Raw genomic sequence first — 19,445 nt, forward strand, 5'->3', positions numbered from 1 at the left:
CACCTGTTCATGCTATATACTGAGAGAAATACCAGAATGAACAAACCATAGTACTTGTGCTCTAGAATCTGAGGCTAGTATGAGAAATAAAACATGTACAAGTGATCTGAAACTGGCAACACCTGTCCTATGAGTTTTCAAAGGAATAAAGGATCAATTCCAACCGGAGTTTCAGGAATGAACTTAAAAATGGAGGTGTCATTTGAGCAGAACCTGGAACTACTTTGATATTGAGAGCTCATGTTGGGAACAGCATGAATAAAGGGGTGAATCTGGGGAAATCTAGGTGGTTTACAGTAAATGATAAGTATTTTAGTTTGACTAGAGTAGTATGTAATGGAAGTAGTGGGAAATAGGATGTAAAGGTAGTAAATTGTAGCCAAATCTTGGAAAACCTTTAAATCCTGTCCTTCAGAATATAGACTTCAGGAATTGAGCCATGGGTTCCAAACCATGACCCACAGACCAGATCTGGACAGATGTTTGGTCTAATCAATATCTAAAAATTAATATAAAAACACTAAATTAATTCTACTTAATTTTTTTAAATCTTTTTTTTTCTAGCTCTGAATTATGAATTTAAAATTCATTTTTCTCCAGTAAACCCAACCCCCAGTAAAATTTATCACCAGTCATTTTTTTTCCTAAGGTTTGTCTCTTTCTTTGGATTTTCCTATTAGATTTATTTTGCTGTAATTATTTTACTCCCAGAATTCATTCAATAGCCAAACACTTAGTTTTCTCATTGAGTAAATGGTACTTGAGTATCTGCAATGTGGAAGACACAAATTAAGGCACTAACAATGAAAGAAATAGTAATGGTCCTTCTCTTAGAGGTATTATATTCTACATCAGGAAGAAATCCTGATGCATAAATAATAAGACATTTAAAAACTAATATTTATTTAATGTTAGCCTGGGACAGTCACTAAAAGGACAGCAAAAGTTACTTTCTTTTTTAAGCCGAGAGAAGGTCTAAGATTAAATTGATATGACATTAATTGACATAATTTGATGTAAATTAATGTTACTATTATATACTTAGAAGGCTGAATTTCAGAAAGAGTAAGTATTCATGTCACATTTTGCACCACAGTTTCAGACATTGGTCTGTCTAGCTTTGATGGCAGCATGCTTTCCTCTGGACTGCGCTGCTCTGTAATGCATGATGAACTAAGAAGGTGAGAGTTCCGAGCAATAGTCTATGGCAGGTTAAAACTGTAGCCATAATGACAGTGAGGAAAGAACAATTACATTTCTATTTGGAAAGTTAGAGAAGAAGGCTTTCTCTCAAAGTGTCAAACTTATTCACAGGTGAAAACATAATTTTTTCTAACACCTCTTTTATCTTGTCATTTTCCTGCTCATAAACCTATAGTAGAAAGGTCTGGATTGAAATGGCAGGTAGCTTTGGGTACCTGATTTATCTTTACCCATGGCCATACTGAAATACTTATAGAGACATAAAAAGAAATGAAAAGTGCATCAACACTGGAAGCAAGGAATCTAAGTCAGATTTGTGCCAGGATGACTATAAGACTGCTACTGTCTTGAAAGAGAGAGTGAAAAAAAACTACAGACAGGGATAAAAATAGAGATTCAGGTTCCCACCACAGAAATACGGGAACTTTACAGTCACAAAGGCATCAATCAATCAATACACTGGTTCAAACACATGTGAATCCCATGAAAGATTCTGCAACATTAGAGAAGAAGAATATTTTATATTCAAGATAAAAAAAGAAAAAAGTTATTAAGAAGAGGTATTAGAAGTTATTTAAGTTATTACAAGTTATTTATTTAAAAGTTTTGAATTTCAAATGAAACTTAATAATGAAATATATAAAACATGAGATTGAAGGTGAAATAAAGATACTGATAGAGAAGAGAACAGAACTGAAATAATAAAACTAAAGAAATTAAAGACAAAATATATAGCTGAAGATGCAGAAAACAAAATATGCAATATTGTTAATAACATAATACGTGATATTTATTTAAAACTTGCTGGGAGGATTGTGATAGGTATTTTACAAGTGTTTCTTCAGTTAATTATCAAACCTCATAGTAAAAGATGTAATATTACTCTATTTTATAAGCCAATACAGGGTGAAGCTCACAGAAGCTAGCTAAATTGAGAGGCAAGACTCAGTCTGTATTTTCCTAGTTAATAAAAGAATACTCTTACCATCTTACAGTACTCTTCATTATGTTTGAGAAATCTTCCAGACTACAGAGGAATTAACAAGGAGAATAAGAAAATAAAGATCAGGTGGCCAAATAAAAATATAATCAATTTGTGTTGATAAAAAAAACTAGGTAAAGTAAGCAAGTACAATAACAAAGATACAGTAGAAATAAAGAAAAAAAAACCTCCAGGATTTTATTAAGTATCCATGTTTGCAGATTGAAAGTTTTCAAAGCATGAAACAGTTAAGACACCACGGAGACATTGTGGGTTTGGTTCCATAACAAAACATATATCACAATAAAGCGAGTTGCATGAGTTTTTTGGTTTTCCAGTTCATTTACAAGTTATGTTTACACTATACTGTAGTCTATTAAATGTGCAATAGTATTGTGTCTACAAAAACAGTGTACATACCTTAATTAAAAAATACTTTATTGCTAACCAGTGCTAACCATTATCTGACGCTTCAGGGAGTTGTAATCTTTTTGCTGGTAGAAAGCCTTGCCTTGATGTTGATGTCTGCTGACTGATTGGGTAGTAGTTCCTGAAGGTTAGGGTGACTGTCGCAACTTTTAATAATAAGACAAGAGTGAAGTTTGCTGCATCGATTGACTCTTCCTTTCAGGAACTATTTCTCTGTAGCAAGCAACGCCATTTGATAGCATTTTAACCACAGTAGAACTTCTTTCAAAATTGGAGCCAATCCTCTCAAACACTGCTGCTGTTTTTCAACTAATTTATGTAATATTCTAAATCCTTTGTTGTTATTTCAACAGTCTTCACACCGTCTTCACCAGGAGTAGATTCCATCTTAAGAAACTACTTCCTTTGCTTATCCATAAGAAGCAACTCCTCATTTGTTGTAGCTGGTTTAATCTTCTATCCAGACCACTAAAACTTTCTCCATATCAGCAATAAGGTTGTTTTGCTTTCTTATCATTTGTGTGTTCACTGGATTAGCACTTTTAATTTCCTTCAAGAACTTTTCCTTTGCATTCACAACATGGCTAACTGTTTGTCTGAAGAAGGCTTGCTTTCAGCCTGTCTCGGCTTTCCACCCTCACTAAGTATAATCATTTCTAGCTTTTGTTTTAAAGTGAGAGACTACTACTCTTCCTTTCACTTGAACACTTAGAAACCATTGTAGGGTTATTAGCTGGCCTAATTTCAACAAAGTTGTGTCTCAGAGAAGTGGGAGGCCCAAGGTGAGGGAGAAAGATGGGAGAACAGCCAGTTGTGGAGTGGTCAGAACACACACGACATTTATTAAGTTCGCCATCTGTTATATGGGCACATTTCCTGGTGCTTCAAAACAATTGTAATAGTAACCTCAAAGATCACTGATTGCAGATCACTATAACAAACATAATGATGACAAAAATGTCTGAAATACTGTGAGAATTACCAAAATGTGACACAGAGACAAAAAGTGAACAAATGCTTTTGGAAAAATGGTGCATGCTGATAGACTTGCTTGACACAGGGTTGCTACAGACTTTCAATTTGTAAAAAATGCAGTATCCATGAAATACAGTAAAGCAAAGTGCAGTAAAATTTGATAGCCTTTACTCAGAAAATTTCTGGTATATTATTTTATTTCCAGATAAAAGCAAATTTCTACAAGACCAATAAAGAAAAAAACATAAAGGAACCACATATTAATTAGAGCTCATATTTCTGCTCCGTAGAAACAAAACTGGAAGACAATGGAGGAAATTTTGTAAATAGAGGAAAAGTTTGTGAAATAGAGAACCTAATATTTGGTCAAATTTTCATTCAGGTATAAAGCCATTTACATTCTCATATATACAAGTACTCATATTTTCTTACTGAAAAAAACATTCAAGGACATATTTCAGTTGACTGTTGAATAAAAATAAAGAATTTAAAAATAAGTAAATCATGATATAAATATTTAGACATGAGTGTTAAAACCAATGAAACAAAATCTAAATATAAAACAAGAAAACTTTAATATTTACAAATATATATACACATATATACGTATATATATTGTAACTGAATGCAGGAATATAAAATAATTCTTAAAGGAAATGTAACATGAAAAAAAATTATAGTGTAGTTCTCAATTCTCAAATATCATTAACAGGAGCAGCAATTTTGTGTGTGTGTGTTTGGGACTGGGAAGAAGATTTGTGACAAATTAGAGACATTAACCAATGCAATTAGATGGCATTTTCTTGTTTGGCATTTTATCATCTTCATCTCCATCAATTTTGTTGCTACTTTTCTGTAAATCTAGATTATTTGGAGCCCAATTCCTTATTTTAAATCACTGTGTGTCTTTCCAATATCTAGTTTTCACACACACACACACACACACACAATTTTAAACCTCATCAACCTTATATAATAGAGGAACTCTCAATTTCTATTTTAAATCATTACAGACATGGATAAATTAAGATATTAAAGCAGTGTAATAGAATATGGCAGAAACATAGGATCAATAGGTGATTAAATTTTATACAGATGTCTATTTAGACAGAGAAAAGGGGGAAAGGAAAGCAAAGAGTTTTTAAAACTAGTTTCACTTCTGTTAAAAAAAAATAGGTTAAAATTCCAGTCACAGTTTGGTGAATATTGTCTTTACTATTCAGATGTCTTGATAGACTGAAGAATTAAATTTAAAATGTTGAAACCATAATAAATGAAAATAAATATAATTCAGCATTTATATGACTTTAAGAGGGTGAAAGACTATCTAAGCAGAAATCAAAAAGGGAAAAAGGGATATATTTCAATACATAAAAATGCCAAGCTTCTAGATCTCAAAAACAAATAATATTAAAAGGCAAACAACATACTGAAAATATTTTTAAGACTGATGACAAAGTGTTGATCTTTGTGCTATTCACATATGCCATGGAAATAAAATTTTAAAATACCAAATTTAAAAAAGAAAATAGACAAAGTAAATGAACAGAAGAAACACAGATAAATATATCAAATAAATTAGACTATCAATCAAAGAAATGTAAAATTTAACTTTATTAACAATATTTCAGATATATATCACCCTTAGTATCGACAAGTATGTGCTGTTATAAACACACACTACTGAGGAGGAAATAAATCATTGCAATCTTTCTGGAAAGCTATCTGGCAATTTGTCTGAAAGAGTTCAACATGCTCTCATTTCTTGATCCAGAAATTCCACATCCAGGAGTTTAACCTAGGAATATAATTAAAGACACAGCACAGTAATGAATACATTGTATGTGTTGTTAAACAATATAAGCCTCTTTTTTTTTTTTTTTTTTTTTTTGCGGTACGCGGGCCTCTCACTGTTGTGGTCTCTCCCGTTGCGGAGCACAGGCTCCGGATGCGCAGGCTCAGCGGCCATGGCTCACGGGCCCAGCCGCTCCGCGGCATATGGGATCCTCCCAGACCGGGGCACGAACCCGTATCCCCTGCATCGGCAGGCGGACTCTCAACCACTGCGCCACCAGGGAGGCCCAAGCCTCTTAAATGTACAAGTATACAGCCTAATTATAACATTAGTGGAGGTTGCACGTTACTGCAAATTATTTTTTTGAAAAGCAGATGCATTGACTTAGAACAGTGGTTATAATATGTGAGGTAAAAATAATCAACAAAATTTATATATGCAAAGTGGTGAAATATCACTGTGTAAACAGACAGGTAGATAGATGATACATAGAAGATAAATACTGATAGAAAATACCTCAAAATATTAACAGTGGCTATTACTGGGTTGTACAGTTTTAAATATTTTTTCTTTATGTTATTCTGTACCTACAAGACACTCTAGGATGATTTTTTTCATCAGAATGATAAAAATACACTTGCTATTCACCTGTAGAAGTTTTCCATTGCCAACTATATGAAAATTAAACTGCACTGTTTATAAGGCACTTTAATGACTCTCCTCAAAATAGCCCTAGATTACCTATCTATCTATCTATCTATCTATCTATCTATATATATATATATCATCAATTTTGTGTGTGTTTTTAAAAATTATTTATTTATTTATTTCTTGGCTGCATTGGGGTCTTCGTTGCTGCACGGGAGCTTTCTCTAGTTGCAGCGAGCGGGGGCTACTCTTTGTTGCGGTGCTCGGGTTTCTCATTGTGGTGGCTTCTCTTGTTGCAGAGCATGGGCTCTAGGCACAGGGCCTCAGTAGTCGTGGCTCGTGGGCTCTAGAGTACAGGCTCAATAGTTGCGGCGCATGGGTTTGGTTGCTCCATGGCACGTGGTATCTTCCTGGACCAGGGCTCAAACCCATGTCCCCTGGATTGGCAGGTGGACTCTTAATCACTGCACCACCAGGGAAGCCCCCTGTGTGTGTGTGTGTTATTATTATTTTTTTTTTGCGGTACACAGGCCTCTTACTGTGTGGCCTCTCCCGCTGTGGAGCACAGGCTCCGGACACGCAGGCTCAGTGGCCATGGCTCACGGGCCTAGCTGCTCCGCGGCATGTGGGATCTTCCCTGACCGGGGCACGAACCCATGTCCCCTGCATCAGCAGGCAGTCTCTCAACCACTGCGCCACCAGGGAAAGCCCTGTGTGTATGTTTTTAAACTCCCTATCCAGCCTCTATCAAATGCAGGCACATTTTTAATCTTTATTAATCTCACCTTTGATATATGAATCAAAATTTGCTTTATTTAAGCTGCACATGTTTGAATATCTCTGATGCTTGTTATCTTGACTAATTAACTCATAATATTTCATCATATGTTTTCTACCAGAGCTCTCTTTTAATATTTATTGATAAATGTCTTTATAAATTTTTTTTCTAAATTGTGTTCATGTACTTTGAGTCCCCATCCTCATGACTGTTAGCTCCTTCATAGTTCCATAACTATTACCTATTTTTTAACACTACTTGAACAATTAGTTGAGTTCTTTGCACACAGCAAGTGCTTGATACATTTATATAACTCATCAGAATATTTATAAATCAAAGCGTTATCACAAATTTCTTTAATCAAAGAGTGGGGAATGAGTTTTTAAATTGGATGTGAAACTGTAATGTGTCTGAGTCTACAGAAAAAGAATATCACTGAAGCTTCCTTTTCATTTATTAAAATGAAATGTTCATTTTAAGTGAACATTCAACTCTCTGATACACTATCTTAAAATTGTGTTTAAGTATAATCATTAAATAATTTGCTTTATAGGTTTTACCTCCAAATCTCTGTTTAAAATTAAATAGTAATGATAGATAGTCCCCCTTCATTCCCTGAAACATATGATCAATTTTGTAATCCTAAATAAAACCTTCAAGATTCATGTCAGTGTCATGTTTTCAGGAAAATATGCAAGATCTGGTTTCAAATAAGCTTCCAGCTTGAAATTAAAAATTTCCATCTCTTTCTCTGCTTATAGTTTGGAGGCAAGTTTAATGTCAATATTACACAATTAAAAGTAATATTAATTTTGATAATACTAATAATTTCCATATATTAAGTATGCCGCTTACTGTTTTACATACATTCTTTGATGAATCCTCACATTAATTATTGAATGTAGATATTATTAACCTCACTTTGAAAATTAGGATTCAAGCTCTGAGGAATTAGATAGCTTATTGAAAACTTACTAGCAAGTTTGGTATGTTTTGTTGTAGGATACAGACGTTCACCACTCAGTCTACTAGAATATTTATGAGACTACTTACTGTAACACCCAAAAGGCCATCTCAGTGAAAAACTCTGAGCCCATATCTGTGCATTTTGATCCACTCCCATGGCCACATTATTTTTCCCTCCAGTTGGGTGCAATAACTTTGTGGGCACAAAGATCTGGGAGTTATAAAAAGATACTTATCAAATGTCAGTGTGTGTATTTGGATGTCCCACAGGAACCCAGAGAGAAAGGCAAGGATCCATGGGTCAAGAATATTCTAAATAATCTGGAGCTGAGAAGCCGTTTATTCAACAGTTCTTGAGTGTCTGTGTGCCCCATACGTTTCTGGTGCTACAGATATAAAAGTAAATCAGCCTTACCCCTGCTCTCAAGAAAGTTATAGGCAAGGAAACTCAGACGTACAGTCAGCAAGAATGTTCAATAAATTTTGATATGGATGAGCACAGTAGTCTCTGTATAGATGTAGATAAGGGAAAATTATCAACTGTTCCTCAGGTGGTCAGAGTATGTGTGCAGGTAGAGGAAATTGCCAAGTATAAATGAAAAGAGAAGGGAATGTATAGGACTATGTTAAAATTAGGAACTTTTCTTCAGTGAGACAGTATTAATAGGGTCTAAATGTAAGGCAGAGTGGTATATGTTTAAAACATTAAGGTGACCAAAAAAACAGTCTTATAGGGGCTTCCCTGGTGGCGCAGTGGTTGAGAGTCTGCCTGCTAATGCAGGGGACGCGGGTTCGAGCCCTGGTCTGGGAAGATCCCACATGCCACGGAGCAACTGGACCCGTGAGCCACAACTACTGAGCCTGTGCGTCTGGAGCCTGTGCTCCGCAACAGGAGAGGCCACAACAGTGAGAGGCCTGCACACTGTGATGAAGAGTGGACCCCACTCGCCACAACTAGAGAAAGCCCTCACACAGAAACGAAGACCCAACACAGCCAAAGATAATAAATAAATGTGAAAAAAAAAAACAGCCTTATATATCAAGGTCAAATACGCAATTGAAAGGATATTCAAATGCACATTTTGGGTACAAGAGTCAGTCACAATTTGTAAGGTAAAAAATATACCTGAAAATTTTTCAGTTACATATTGGAATACATGGAAATAATAAAACAAGAGTATTTTTGTTAGTTCCTTGAGGTGTTTTTGTTTGTTTGTTTGAATATGTGCATAAAGTTCCAGTGATCAGGCAGAAACTGATGTGATTTTCATGAGCCATGGCTGTATGAGTATTTCACATGTGTGCTCTTTGCTTCCCCATTTTAAGGATGAAAATTATCAAAGCAAAGACATACTGTATAGCACAGAGAAATATACTCATATTTTGTAATAACCTATAAGAGGAAAGAATCTGAAAAAAAATAGATCTGTATGTGTGTATAACTGAATCACTTTGCTGTACACCTGAAACTAATACAACATTGTAAATCAATTATACTTCAGTAAAAAATAAATAAATTTTAAAAATTAAAAAAAAATTATCAGTACTGTTTGGAAGGTTTTGAAAAGAACCAGACATCATATATTTGTAGTATATAAGCTTCAAAGATATATGTGACTGTTCCACTTGTGTTTCTTCTATGATCACATAAAAAGTTGAAAGTGATCAGCTTGACCCATGCCACCCACCCTAATATTACATTTTTTAAATGTTCACAAAGGAAAAATATTTCAAAATGTATGACACTTTTTCAAACAATTTGATATTTCTGCCACTTGAAAAAAGCAAAACTAATCAAAGAAAAATAGAAATGGTAGTTTGGCCTCTTAAGAATATATGTTAAGTATATATGTGTCTAAATAAGAGTATTGTGAACATGTTAGATTTGTTTTTCCTTTCTCTGTTAGTTAACATACAGAAACAGACAGGAATCTGGCTAAATATTTTCAAAAGCTTCTGGGAAATAGTATACTTATAATATAACATTAGATGAGAATAACAGTGTCCACAAATTGACATTGACCAATTGTTATTGACAATTGTGCAGCAAATTTTCTTTCATGTAGTCTAAATCTTATTTTTTTTGTTAAAGGGAGATTATAATAGATTTTAAATATCAAATGTATATTAAGTGGGTTTTTAAAAAGATACTGAAAAAGAGAAGTTTCTAAGTGTAAACAACACATAAAATGTAATGAAAAATGTAATGAAAAAAATGTATAAAATTTAATAATTGATAAGTTCAATTATTTAGGTATTAAATGATATAGCTTGCTAAAATTTCAAATCACTTAATTATCAGTGCTAGAATATATTTATAGTTAATGAGGTTTTTACTATTTTAACATAACTGTTCTCTTTCTAAAATGCTATAAAATTATTCGATTAAAATACAGACCACAAATCCAAGCAATGATGAGTCCAGTATTATATATAGAGAAGGGTAGATATTAGAATCAGTTAAAATTAAGAATTATAATAATTGAAGATAATATGCCAGAGATACCAGTCATTCTGAGCTCAGTTTACCTTTCTAGGGTTGTCTCTGAATATATTTGTTTTTATTTTTTCCACGATAACAGGCAAGGCCACTCTTGGAGATTATTATAATGTCTGTCCTTCAGATTCAAAATTAACTAGTCTATGGTGTTCAACTACAAATCTTGAAATCTGAGTATAACTGATGGCTCAGGTGTTATCTAGCTGTCCAGACTACAATATCTGCGTGTCAATTCTTTCTGAGGTAATGAAGCTGAACTAAACTATCTGATTTTTTTTTCCAGGAAGAATTGAACCCCATCATTGTTACCCCACCGATCCAAGCCATTGATCAGGACCGGAATATTCAGCCACCATCAGATAGGCCAGGCATCCTCTATTCCATCCTTGTTGGTTTGTATCTGCTAACATTTTACACTCTCAGTTATAGCTCTAGAATCATGTAGGGAAAAAAATGTTTCAAATTAAAAAAAAAAACTTTAATAACAAAGATTTTCTTTTTAGAAATTATTTTTTAGAAATTTTATTGAAATTATTTTTTATGTAAAAATAAATTTAAAAATAACCATTTAAAAATAACCATTTTTCTTCTTTAGTATTAGTCTCAGTGAAATTTGTAGAACAGCAAGCAGAAACACTTTTATTGAGGAAGTAAAACAACTTCAAAAATAGGATTTAATCCACCTATTGGTAGTTTCGTCTGTATCACCTCATAAAGAATTCTCTAAGAAAAAATTGAAAATCTATTGAAAAACTTACACTGTTTGCTCTACTAGTACTTTATCATTGGTTGGATACCATTACATAATTCTAAAAATATGTGACAATTAAATAAGAGCTATCGGAGCCAAAAAGAAAGAGAAAGATCATGTTACCCCAAGGAAACATTATACCCTTGGTTAATTTTTCCTTGAACAATTTCACAGAAGCCATTTTAATCCATTCTTGTGCATATCTGCCAGTTGTACCAAAAGCAAAAATGAGAATCTGATCATGCCACTCTTTTTAAATTGCTTTTGCTAAAATATGGATGTTGCTGCTTTGCATGATTTATAGTCTCCAGAGAGACGATATATGGAAAACAGACCATACATCTCTTAATGAAGAAGGTCACTTCTGAAGTATGCTTGAAAATAACTGTTCAATGGAATTTAACTTTACCCTTAACCCCTTCCCACCCCATGTACACATATATAACAACACAATGACCTAGAGACGTTAGACAGATTTCAAAATATGATGCTATATCCTACTTAGAAATGCTGTCTGTAAAGAAAATTCAAGTAATTCTGTTTGAAGCCTTTGGTGTCTAGAACTACATACATATTATAAGTCAGTTGTATAGATTAGACTATTAAACTTTTTTAAAGCACTTATAAACAGAAGTCTCTTTTAAGTCTATAGGGGGTTTGGTATACATAAAAGGAAATAGTCATTGTTTATTAACTGAGGGCTTGGCGATATGTCAATTACTATGCTAGATGTTATAGATACAAAGATGAGGGATAAATGTTCTAGGTTAGGGAGGGGTAGAGTCTGTGGATAGAAACATGCCAAAAGATAAATTAAAATACATGGTTTTAAGTACTACAAATAAAGTATGAGCCACATATCATGTGGTCTCATGGGAGTAAAGTACTAAGGATTTCTAAGAAAATTGCTTAGACAGAGTTATTTTAGCAGAAAGAGAGGGGTTTTCAAGTATAAAATGGGATAAAAATTATTTAGATAGTTGATGCAGCCTGTGCAAAGTACAAAGCATTACACTTAAAGATAGTCTTGGGGAACCATGTTACTCAGAATGGGATAGTATCCACTGATATTCATGTTGCTTTCACTTTAAAAAATTTAATCTCTTTCAATAAATGAGTGCTTACTCTGTTGAGCAAGACAGATTCCTCACTTTGTAGCACTGGTTTTCGGGCAGCAGAAACAGGCAATAAACAATTAATGTGGTAAATAAATGTATTTATTATACAAAATAAATGGTAGTCAGTGCTATGAGAAAAATCGAGCTGATGAATGGGATTGGAGGTACAGAAGGGGTGTTCCAGTATTAAATAGGATTGATCAGGATATGTCTCATCGAAAAGGTGAGATTTGAGTAAAATCCTATAGAACTTGAAGGAGTTAACCATGTTGATATCTGGGAAAAGAGTTTCTAGGCAGGGATAAAAGCAGGAGTTTGCCTGATGAGTCTCAGAAACATCAATGAGGCCAGTAGCACTGGAGAGGAGTCAATGAGGGGGAAGTAGAAGAAAGAGGGTATGAGAAATAAGGGGGACAGAAAATACAGTCTTGTATACTATTGAGCTTTGTTGGCTTTTACTCTGAGTGAAACGTGGAACCAATACAGGAATTAGAACAGAAAAATGACGTAATGACGTTAAGTTTCATCAACCTCCAACATTAGGATAATGGATAGTACTACATAATATATATAACCTCTATCATTAACTTTGTTTTCACAGCTCAGTTAAATAAATTGATATGTTTTCATAGTATGTACATTTCTAAAAGACAGAGAGGACATTGTAAGTGTTGAGAGCATAGCCTCTGGAATTGTACTATCCATGTTTAAATCCTGACTTCAACCCTTACTATTCATATAATGTTAGGCGAGTTACTTAATCTCTCTATCTCAGATTGTTCCTCTTTAAAATAGACCTTTGACAAAGGGATTGATCAAAATAGAGCACAGGGAGATCAGCTCGGTGCTTTGTGACCGCCTGGAGGGGTGGGATGGGGAGGGTGGGAGGGAGGGAGATGCATGAGGGAAGGGATGTGGGAACAGATGTATATGTATGACTGATTCACTTTGTTATAAAGCAGAAACTAATTAAAAAAATACAACAAACTAGTGAATACAGCAAAAAAGAAAAAAAAATAGACTTTTCTATAAAAGGTTTTGAGAATTTGATCTAATTCATGTAAATATTAGTGCCTGGAAAAAAGCACTCGATAAATGTTAGTTGATGTTGTTATTACCATTAGGAAGAAAAATAAAGTATGTTTCCTAAGTCATGCAAAACTGTTAAGAATAGAAGCACAAACCCTTTCCTTCACCACAAGACAGGATTCCCATGGCTCTGATTTTACCTACTTTTCCAGAACTCTTAGTTTCCCTTATGTCCATCCAGATAATTCTGAATGTATGTGTTCTTCAGAGCTTGTTTTCCCAGTTGCTAGGTGGCAAGCTCTTCTACTTTCACACATTGTTGATAGTCGGTTTACTAGACTTGAGGATGTGGATGCTGATGTGTGTAAAAAGGTTATCCAGGGACTATTGCCAACCCCTTCACTGGTCCTACCATCATTATTGTCAGTGGGGGAATTACTGCCATTGCTATTGATTACCCACAGTAGCCTGAGCCAATTCTATGTCATCTTAATAGAGAATATCAACAAAAAGATGGAAATTATAAAAAGGAAACAAATTTTGGAGTTGAAAAGTATAACAGCTGAAATTAAAAATTCACTAGCAGGGCTCAATGATGATTCAAGCAGGAAGAAGAAAGAATCAGCAAACTTGAAGAGAGGTCAATTGAATTACCAAATCTGAGAAGATGAAAGAGAAAAAGAATGAAGAAATGCAAAGAGAGCTTCAGAGACCTAAAAAATACCATTCTGTAGACCAATTTATGCATAACAGGAGTCCAGAAGGAGAGAACAGGAAGGGGCAGAAAGAATATAGGAATAAGTAATGATCAAAAACTAAATTCGAGGAAAACAATCTATACCTCCAAGAAGCTAATTGAACTCCCCAAAAGGATAGACCTACAATAAATCCACGCTTAGACACATCCCAATCAAACTGTCAAATGACACAAACAAAAAATAATTCAAAAGTAATAAAAAAGGGGTGAGTTTATAATAGAAATTGATTCTCAATAAAATTATAACCCGACTTCTCATCAGGAAACATGGATACTGCAATACATTAGTATGACATGTTCAGAGAACTGAAAGGGAAAAAAATGTTCATTAATAGTTCTAAATACAGCAAATACATCCTTCAAAAATAAATAAGAAATTAAGATATTCCCAGATAATCTGAGAATTTATCAGTAACATACCTTTGCTACAAGAAATACCGAAGGGTAGAGACCTAAGGCTGAAATGAAAGCACAATAGAAAGTAGCTCAGTTCTACATGAAGAAATAAAGAACACTGGTAAACATAACTACATAGTTAAGTATAAAAGACATTTTATATATATATACACACACACACATGCTAGTAATTCTTCTTGCCCTTATTTGATTTAAAGAAAATATCATAAATCAATAATTATACATCTATATTGATGGACAAAGTAGAAACATGAAACTTGTGATAATAACAGCAAAGAGCAAAGGTAAAATAGAGTTATACAGGAGTAAAATTTTTATATACTATTGAAGTTAAGTTGCTATTAGTCCAAATTAGATTGCCAAAAATTAAGACATCAATCTTAATTCCCAGGATAGCCGCTAGGAGAATAGTTTAACAATTTAATTGTTTACATAATTTGAAGATTTATAGTAAAGCACAAAACAAAGGAATTTAAGCAGTACACATGAAAAATAAGGCAGTAATGGAACAATAGAGGAACAAAAAGAACATAAGATATATAGAAGAAAGCAAAATGGCAGAGGTAAATACCATCTTTTTAGTAATCACAATCAATGTAAATGGATTCAATTTTCCAATTAAAAGATTCAGATTGGCACAATACATAAAAAAAGAGAAAAAGAAAAACATGATCTTACTACATGCTATCTGTAAGAAACACATTTTAAAGACATAACTAGTTGGAGCATAAAAGGATGTAAAAAGGTAGTTTATGTGAATAATAACTAAAAGTGAGCTGAAGTAGCACTACTAATGTTAGATAAAATAGACTGGAAAATAAAATTTTTCACTTGAGACAAAGATAGACATCTTATACTGATAAAAGGGTCAACCCGGGCTTCCCTGGTGGCGCAGTGGTTGAGAGTCCGCCTGCCGATGCAGGGGACACGGGTTCGTGCCTCGGTCTGGGAAGATCCCACATGCCGCGGAGCGGCTGGGCCCGTGAGCCATGGCCGCTGAGCCTGCGCGTCCGGAGCCTGTGCTCTGCAACGGGAGAGGCCACAACAGTGAGAGGCCTGCATAACGCCAAAAAAAAAAAAAAAAAAAAAAAAAAAGGGTCAACCCATCAAGAAGGTATAACAATTATAAGCATATATGCATCTAACAATAGAGCCCAGAAGTGAAGCAAAAACTGGCAGACTTGAAGGGGGAAATAGACAATTCAAGCACAGTAGTTAAATACTTCAATACTATACTTTCAATAATGGATTAAAAACTAGACAGAAGATCAGCAAGGCAAAAGAAGAATTGAACAACATTATAAACCAACCAGATCCTATAGACATCAATATAATGCTCAATCCCAAACAATAGCATATACATTCTTCTCAAGAATATTCTCTAGTATAGACCATATGCTAGGTTGTAAAACAGGTCTCATTAAACTGAAAATGATTGAAATCATACAAACTATATCCTCTGACCACAAAGGAATGAAATTAGAGGTGAATAACAAAGGAAAATTTGCAGACTCACAAATTAAACAACAACTACTAAATAACAAATGGCTCATATAAGAAATTACAAAGGAAATTAGAAAAATACTTTGAGATAAATAAAAATGAAAATACATTATACCAAAACTTATGGGATGCAGCTTAAGTGACAGTCAGAAGGAGATGTATAGTTGTACCTGCCAACATTAAAAAAGAAGAAAAATTCTTAATCAGCAATGTAATTGTTCACACTAAAACCCTGGAAAAGGAAACTAAAATAAAGAAAGCAGGGCTCCCCTGGTGGCGCAGTGGTTGAGAGTCCGCCTGCCGATGCAGGGGACATGGGTTCGTGCCCTGGTCCGGGAAGATCCCACATGCCGCGGAGCAACTGGGCCCGTGAGCCATGGCCGCTGAGCCTGCGCGTCTGGAGCCTGTGCTCCGCAACGGGAGAGGCCACAACAGTGAGAGGCCCGCGTACCGCAAAAAAAAAAAAAAAAAAAAAAAAAAAGAAAGAAAGCATAAGGGTAGAAATAATAAAGGACAGAGTGCAAATTAATCAAATGGAGAATAGAAAAATAATAGATAAAGTCAATGAAACTAAAAATTGATTATTTGAAAGAAGCAGTAAAACTGACAAACTTCTAGTTATATTGACTAGGAATAAAATAGAGAAGAAACAATTTACTAACTCTAGAATGAGAGGAACAAAAAAGCTTCTGCATAGTGAAGGAAATCATCAAAATGAAAAGGCAAGGTATTTGTAAATCATATATTCTATAAGGGGTTAATATCCAAAATATATAAAGGAATCATACAACTCAACAGCAAAATAAAAAACAAACAACATGATTTAAAAATGAGCAGGGGATCTGAATAGACATTTTTCTAAAGAAGACATACAGATGGCCAACAGTCACATGAAAAAGTTTTCAACATTACTAATCAACAGGTAAATGCAAATGTAAATCAATGAAATATCAACTCATACCTGTTAGAATAAGTATTATCAAATTGACAAGGAATAACAAATGTTGGAGGTAATGTGGAGAAAAGAGAATCCTTGCACACTACTGGTGGGACTGTAAATTGGTGCTACCACTTTGGAACAATATGGAGAGTCCTCAAAAAATTAAGTATAGAACTATCATATCACCCAACTATTCCACTTCTGAGTATTTATACAAATAACACAAAAACACTAACTTGAAAGATATATGTGTCCCTATGTTCACTGCAGCATTATTTATCTAGTAGCCTAGATATGGAAACAACTTAAGTATCCACTGATGGATGAATGGATAAAGAAGTGGTATATATATAAATATATATAAAAATATCTATATATACCACTGTATATATGTGTATGTATATATATATATATATATATATACATACACATATATACATATACGTATGTACACACACAATGGAATAATATTTGGCCATAAACAAGAATGAAATCCTGCCATTTGTGACCATATGGATGGACCTTGTGGGTATTATGCTAAGTGAAGTAAATCAAATGGGGAAAGACAGATATTGTATGATTTCATTCATATGTGGAATATAAAAAAAAAACAATGAACAAATAAAAGAAAACTTATAGATACAGAGAACAGATAAGTATTTACTGGAGGGGAATGAGGCTGAGGGAAGTGTTTACTGGAGGGGAATGAGGCTGAGGGATGGACAAAATGGGTGAAGAGGGTATAGTGCTGGATGGTAACTAGACTTGTGGTGGTGATCACTCTGTAGTGTATACAAATATTTAACTGTAATGCTGTACACCAGACAATTATATAATAATAAAAATGGAGGCACAACACACCAAACTAAAATGGAAACACAACACACCAAAGCTTAGGTGATGCAGCAAAAGCAGTTCTAAGAGGAAAGTTTACAGTGAGAAATGCCTACATTAAGAAAAATAAAATCAGGGCTTCCCTGGTGGTGCAGTGGTTGAGAATCTGCCTGCCAATGCATGGGACATGGGTTCGAGCCCTGGTCTGGGAAGATCCCACATGCCGCGGAGCAGCTAGCCCTGTGAGCCACAATTACTGAGCCTGCGCGTCTGGAGGCTGTGCTCCGCAACAAGAGAGGCCGCGATAATGAGAGGCCCGTGCACCGCGATGAGGAGTGGCCCCCACTTGCCGCAACTAGAGAAAGCCCTCGCACAGAAACGAAGACCCAACACAGCCATACATAAATAATGAAAATTAAAAAAAAAAAAGCAAAAGAAATCTGAATGAAGTATGGTCTTAAAAAAAAAAATAGCATTTAAAAAAAATTAAAAAAAGAAAAATAAAATCAGAAATAAACAACCTAACTCTATACCTGAAGGAATTGGAAAAATGAAAACAAATTAAGACCAAAGTTAACAAAGGAAAGAAATAATGAATATTAGAGCAGAAATAAATAAAACAGAAACAGGAAACAGAAATAGAATAGATCAATAGAAAAGATCAATAAAACTAAAAGCTGTTTTTTTGAAAATGTGAACAAAATTGACAAACCTTTAACTAGACTAAAAAGGAAGATGACTCAAATTTATAAAATTATAAATGAAAGAGGAGATATTACAACTGATATCATAGAAATTCAAGAGGTTTGATATTTTTTCCTCAATCCTACTTTGGGGATCACCACAGTAAACAATAAGTAAAAATTGTATGTAGCTAACTGGGAGAATAAAGTGGCATTTAGTTCAAGTAAAGTTCATTTCAGTGATTATAAGTAAATGGGATGTTAGAAGATTTAGGAGGCTGTCACAGTGGTAGAAGAATGAAATGACAAGACTCTGAATGAGAGGCTAACACTGTATAAGTGAAACCCATGGAGAGAATGACACAAGGAAGAATCATTTGGAAAATATATGCAGAGTTGTATTAGAAGAATAAGGAGATTTGAACCAATATAGTGAGAAAAATGGTGGGATCGTTAGCAAAAATTCAGTTCATGGATTTTGGCATCCACCTTGGACCATTGCTAACTGAGCAAGAGAGAAATAGAATCTCAGTGTGGTTTTGAGTTTTTCTTCTTATGTATAAAGGTGAATATCTTTGTGTGCGGTCAAGAGTCGTCTGCCTTTCTCTTTCTGTGAACTATCTGTTCATTCTCTATCCCAAAACTTTTTTTTAAATATATTGCTGATCTTTTACTTTTCTAATTTGCAGATCTACATATGTTAAGGATATAAGCCTTTGTCTCTGATGTAAATACAAATATTTCCCTATTTTGTCACCTCCAGTTTTACTTTGTTTATTGTGTTTTGCCATGCAATTTGTAATGCCATTAAATTTATCACTCTTTTTCCTTATTAATTCTTTATTTTGAGCCATAGGTAGGAAAGTTATGCCCACTCTCACATTAGAATAGAATTCATCCATGTTTTCATCTATTACTAGCTCTTGTGTTGTTTTATTGCTTATTGTGCATGAATATCTTTTCCATTTGGGGTACTCTAGTGTTTTGTATGAAGAATAGACACAATTTTACCATTTTCTGTCTCTCCTATTAGGTTAATGCTCCTATTCAAAAAGCCATTTTCCCCTATTATTTTGAGACGACTCCTTTATCATAAGCGCAATTTTGACTACTTCTGGATTTTTTTTTTTTTTTTTT

General features: G+C 34.2%; 1 protein-coding gene across 7 annotated transcripts in view; it reads left to right on the forward strand.

The window, feature by feature from the left end:
* The window catches only part of PCDH15 (protocadherin related 15), a gene marked incomplete at both ends in the record, with an annotated part of 736,996 nt that overhangs the window by 379,233 nt on the left and 338,318 nt on the right, over nt 1-19,445 (forward strand). For all 7 annotated transcript variants that reach the window (XM_079712493.1, XM_079712490.1, XM_079712491.1 and 4 more), the window contains one exon: nt 10,560-10,668. In XM_079712493.1, the coding sequence (XP_079568619.1) occupies nt 10,560-10,668 (109 nt within the window). The remainder of the gene's footprint in view (nt 1-10,559; nt 10,669-19,445) is intronic.

The sequence above is a fragment of the Hyperoodon ampullatus genome, assembly GCF_949752795.1.
Source record: "Hyperoodon ampullatus genome assembly, chromosome: 1".
NCBI lineage: Eukaryota > Metazoa > Chordata > Mammalia > Artiodactyla > Ziphiidae > Hyperoodon > Hyperoodon ampullatus.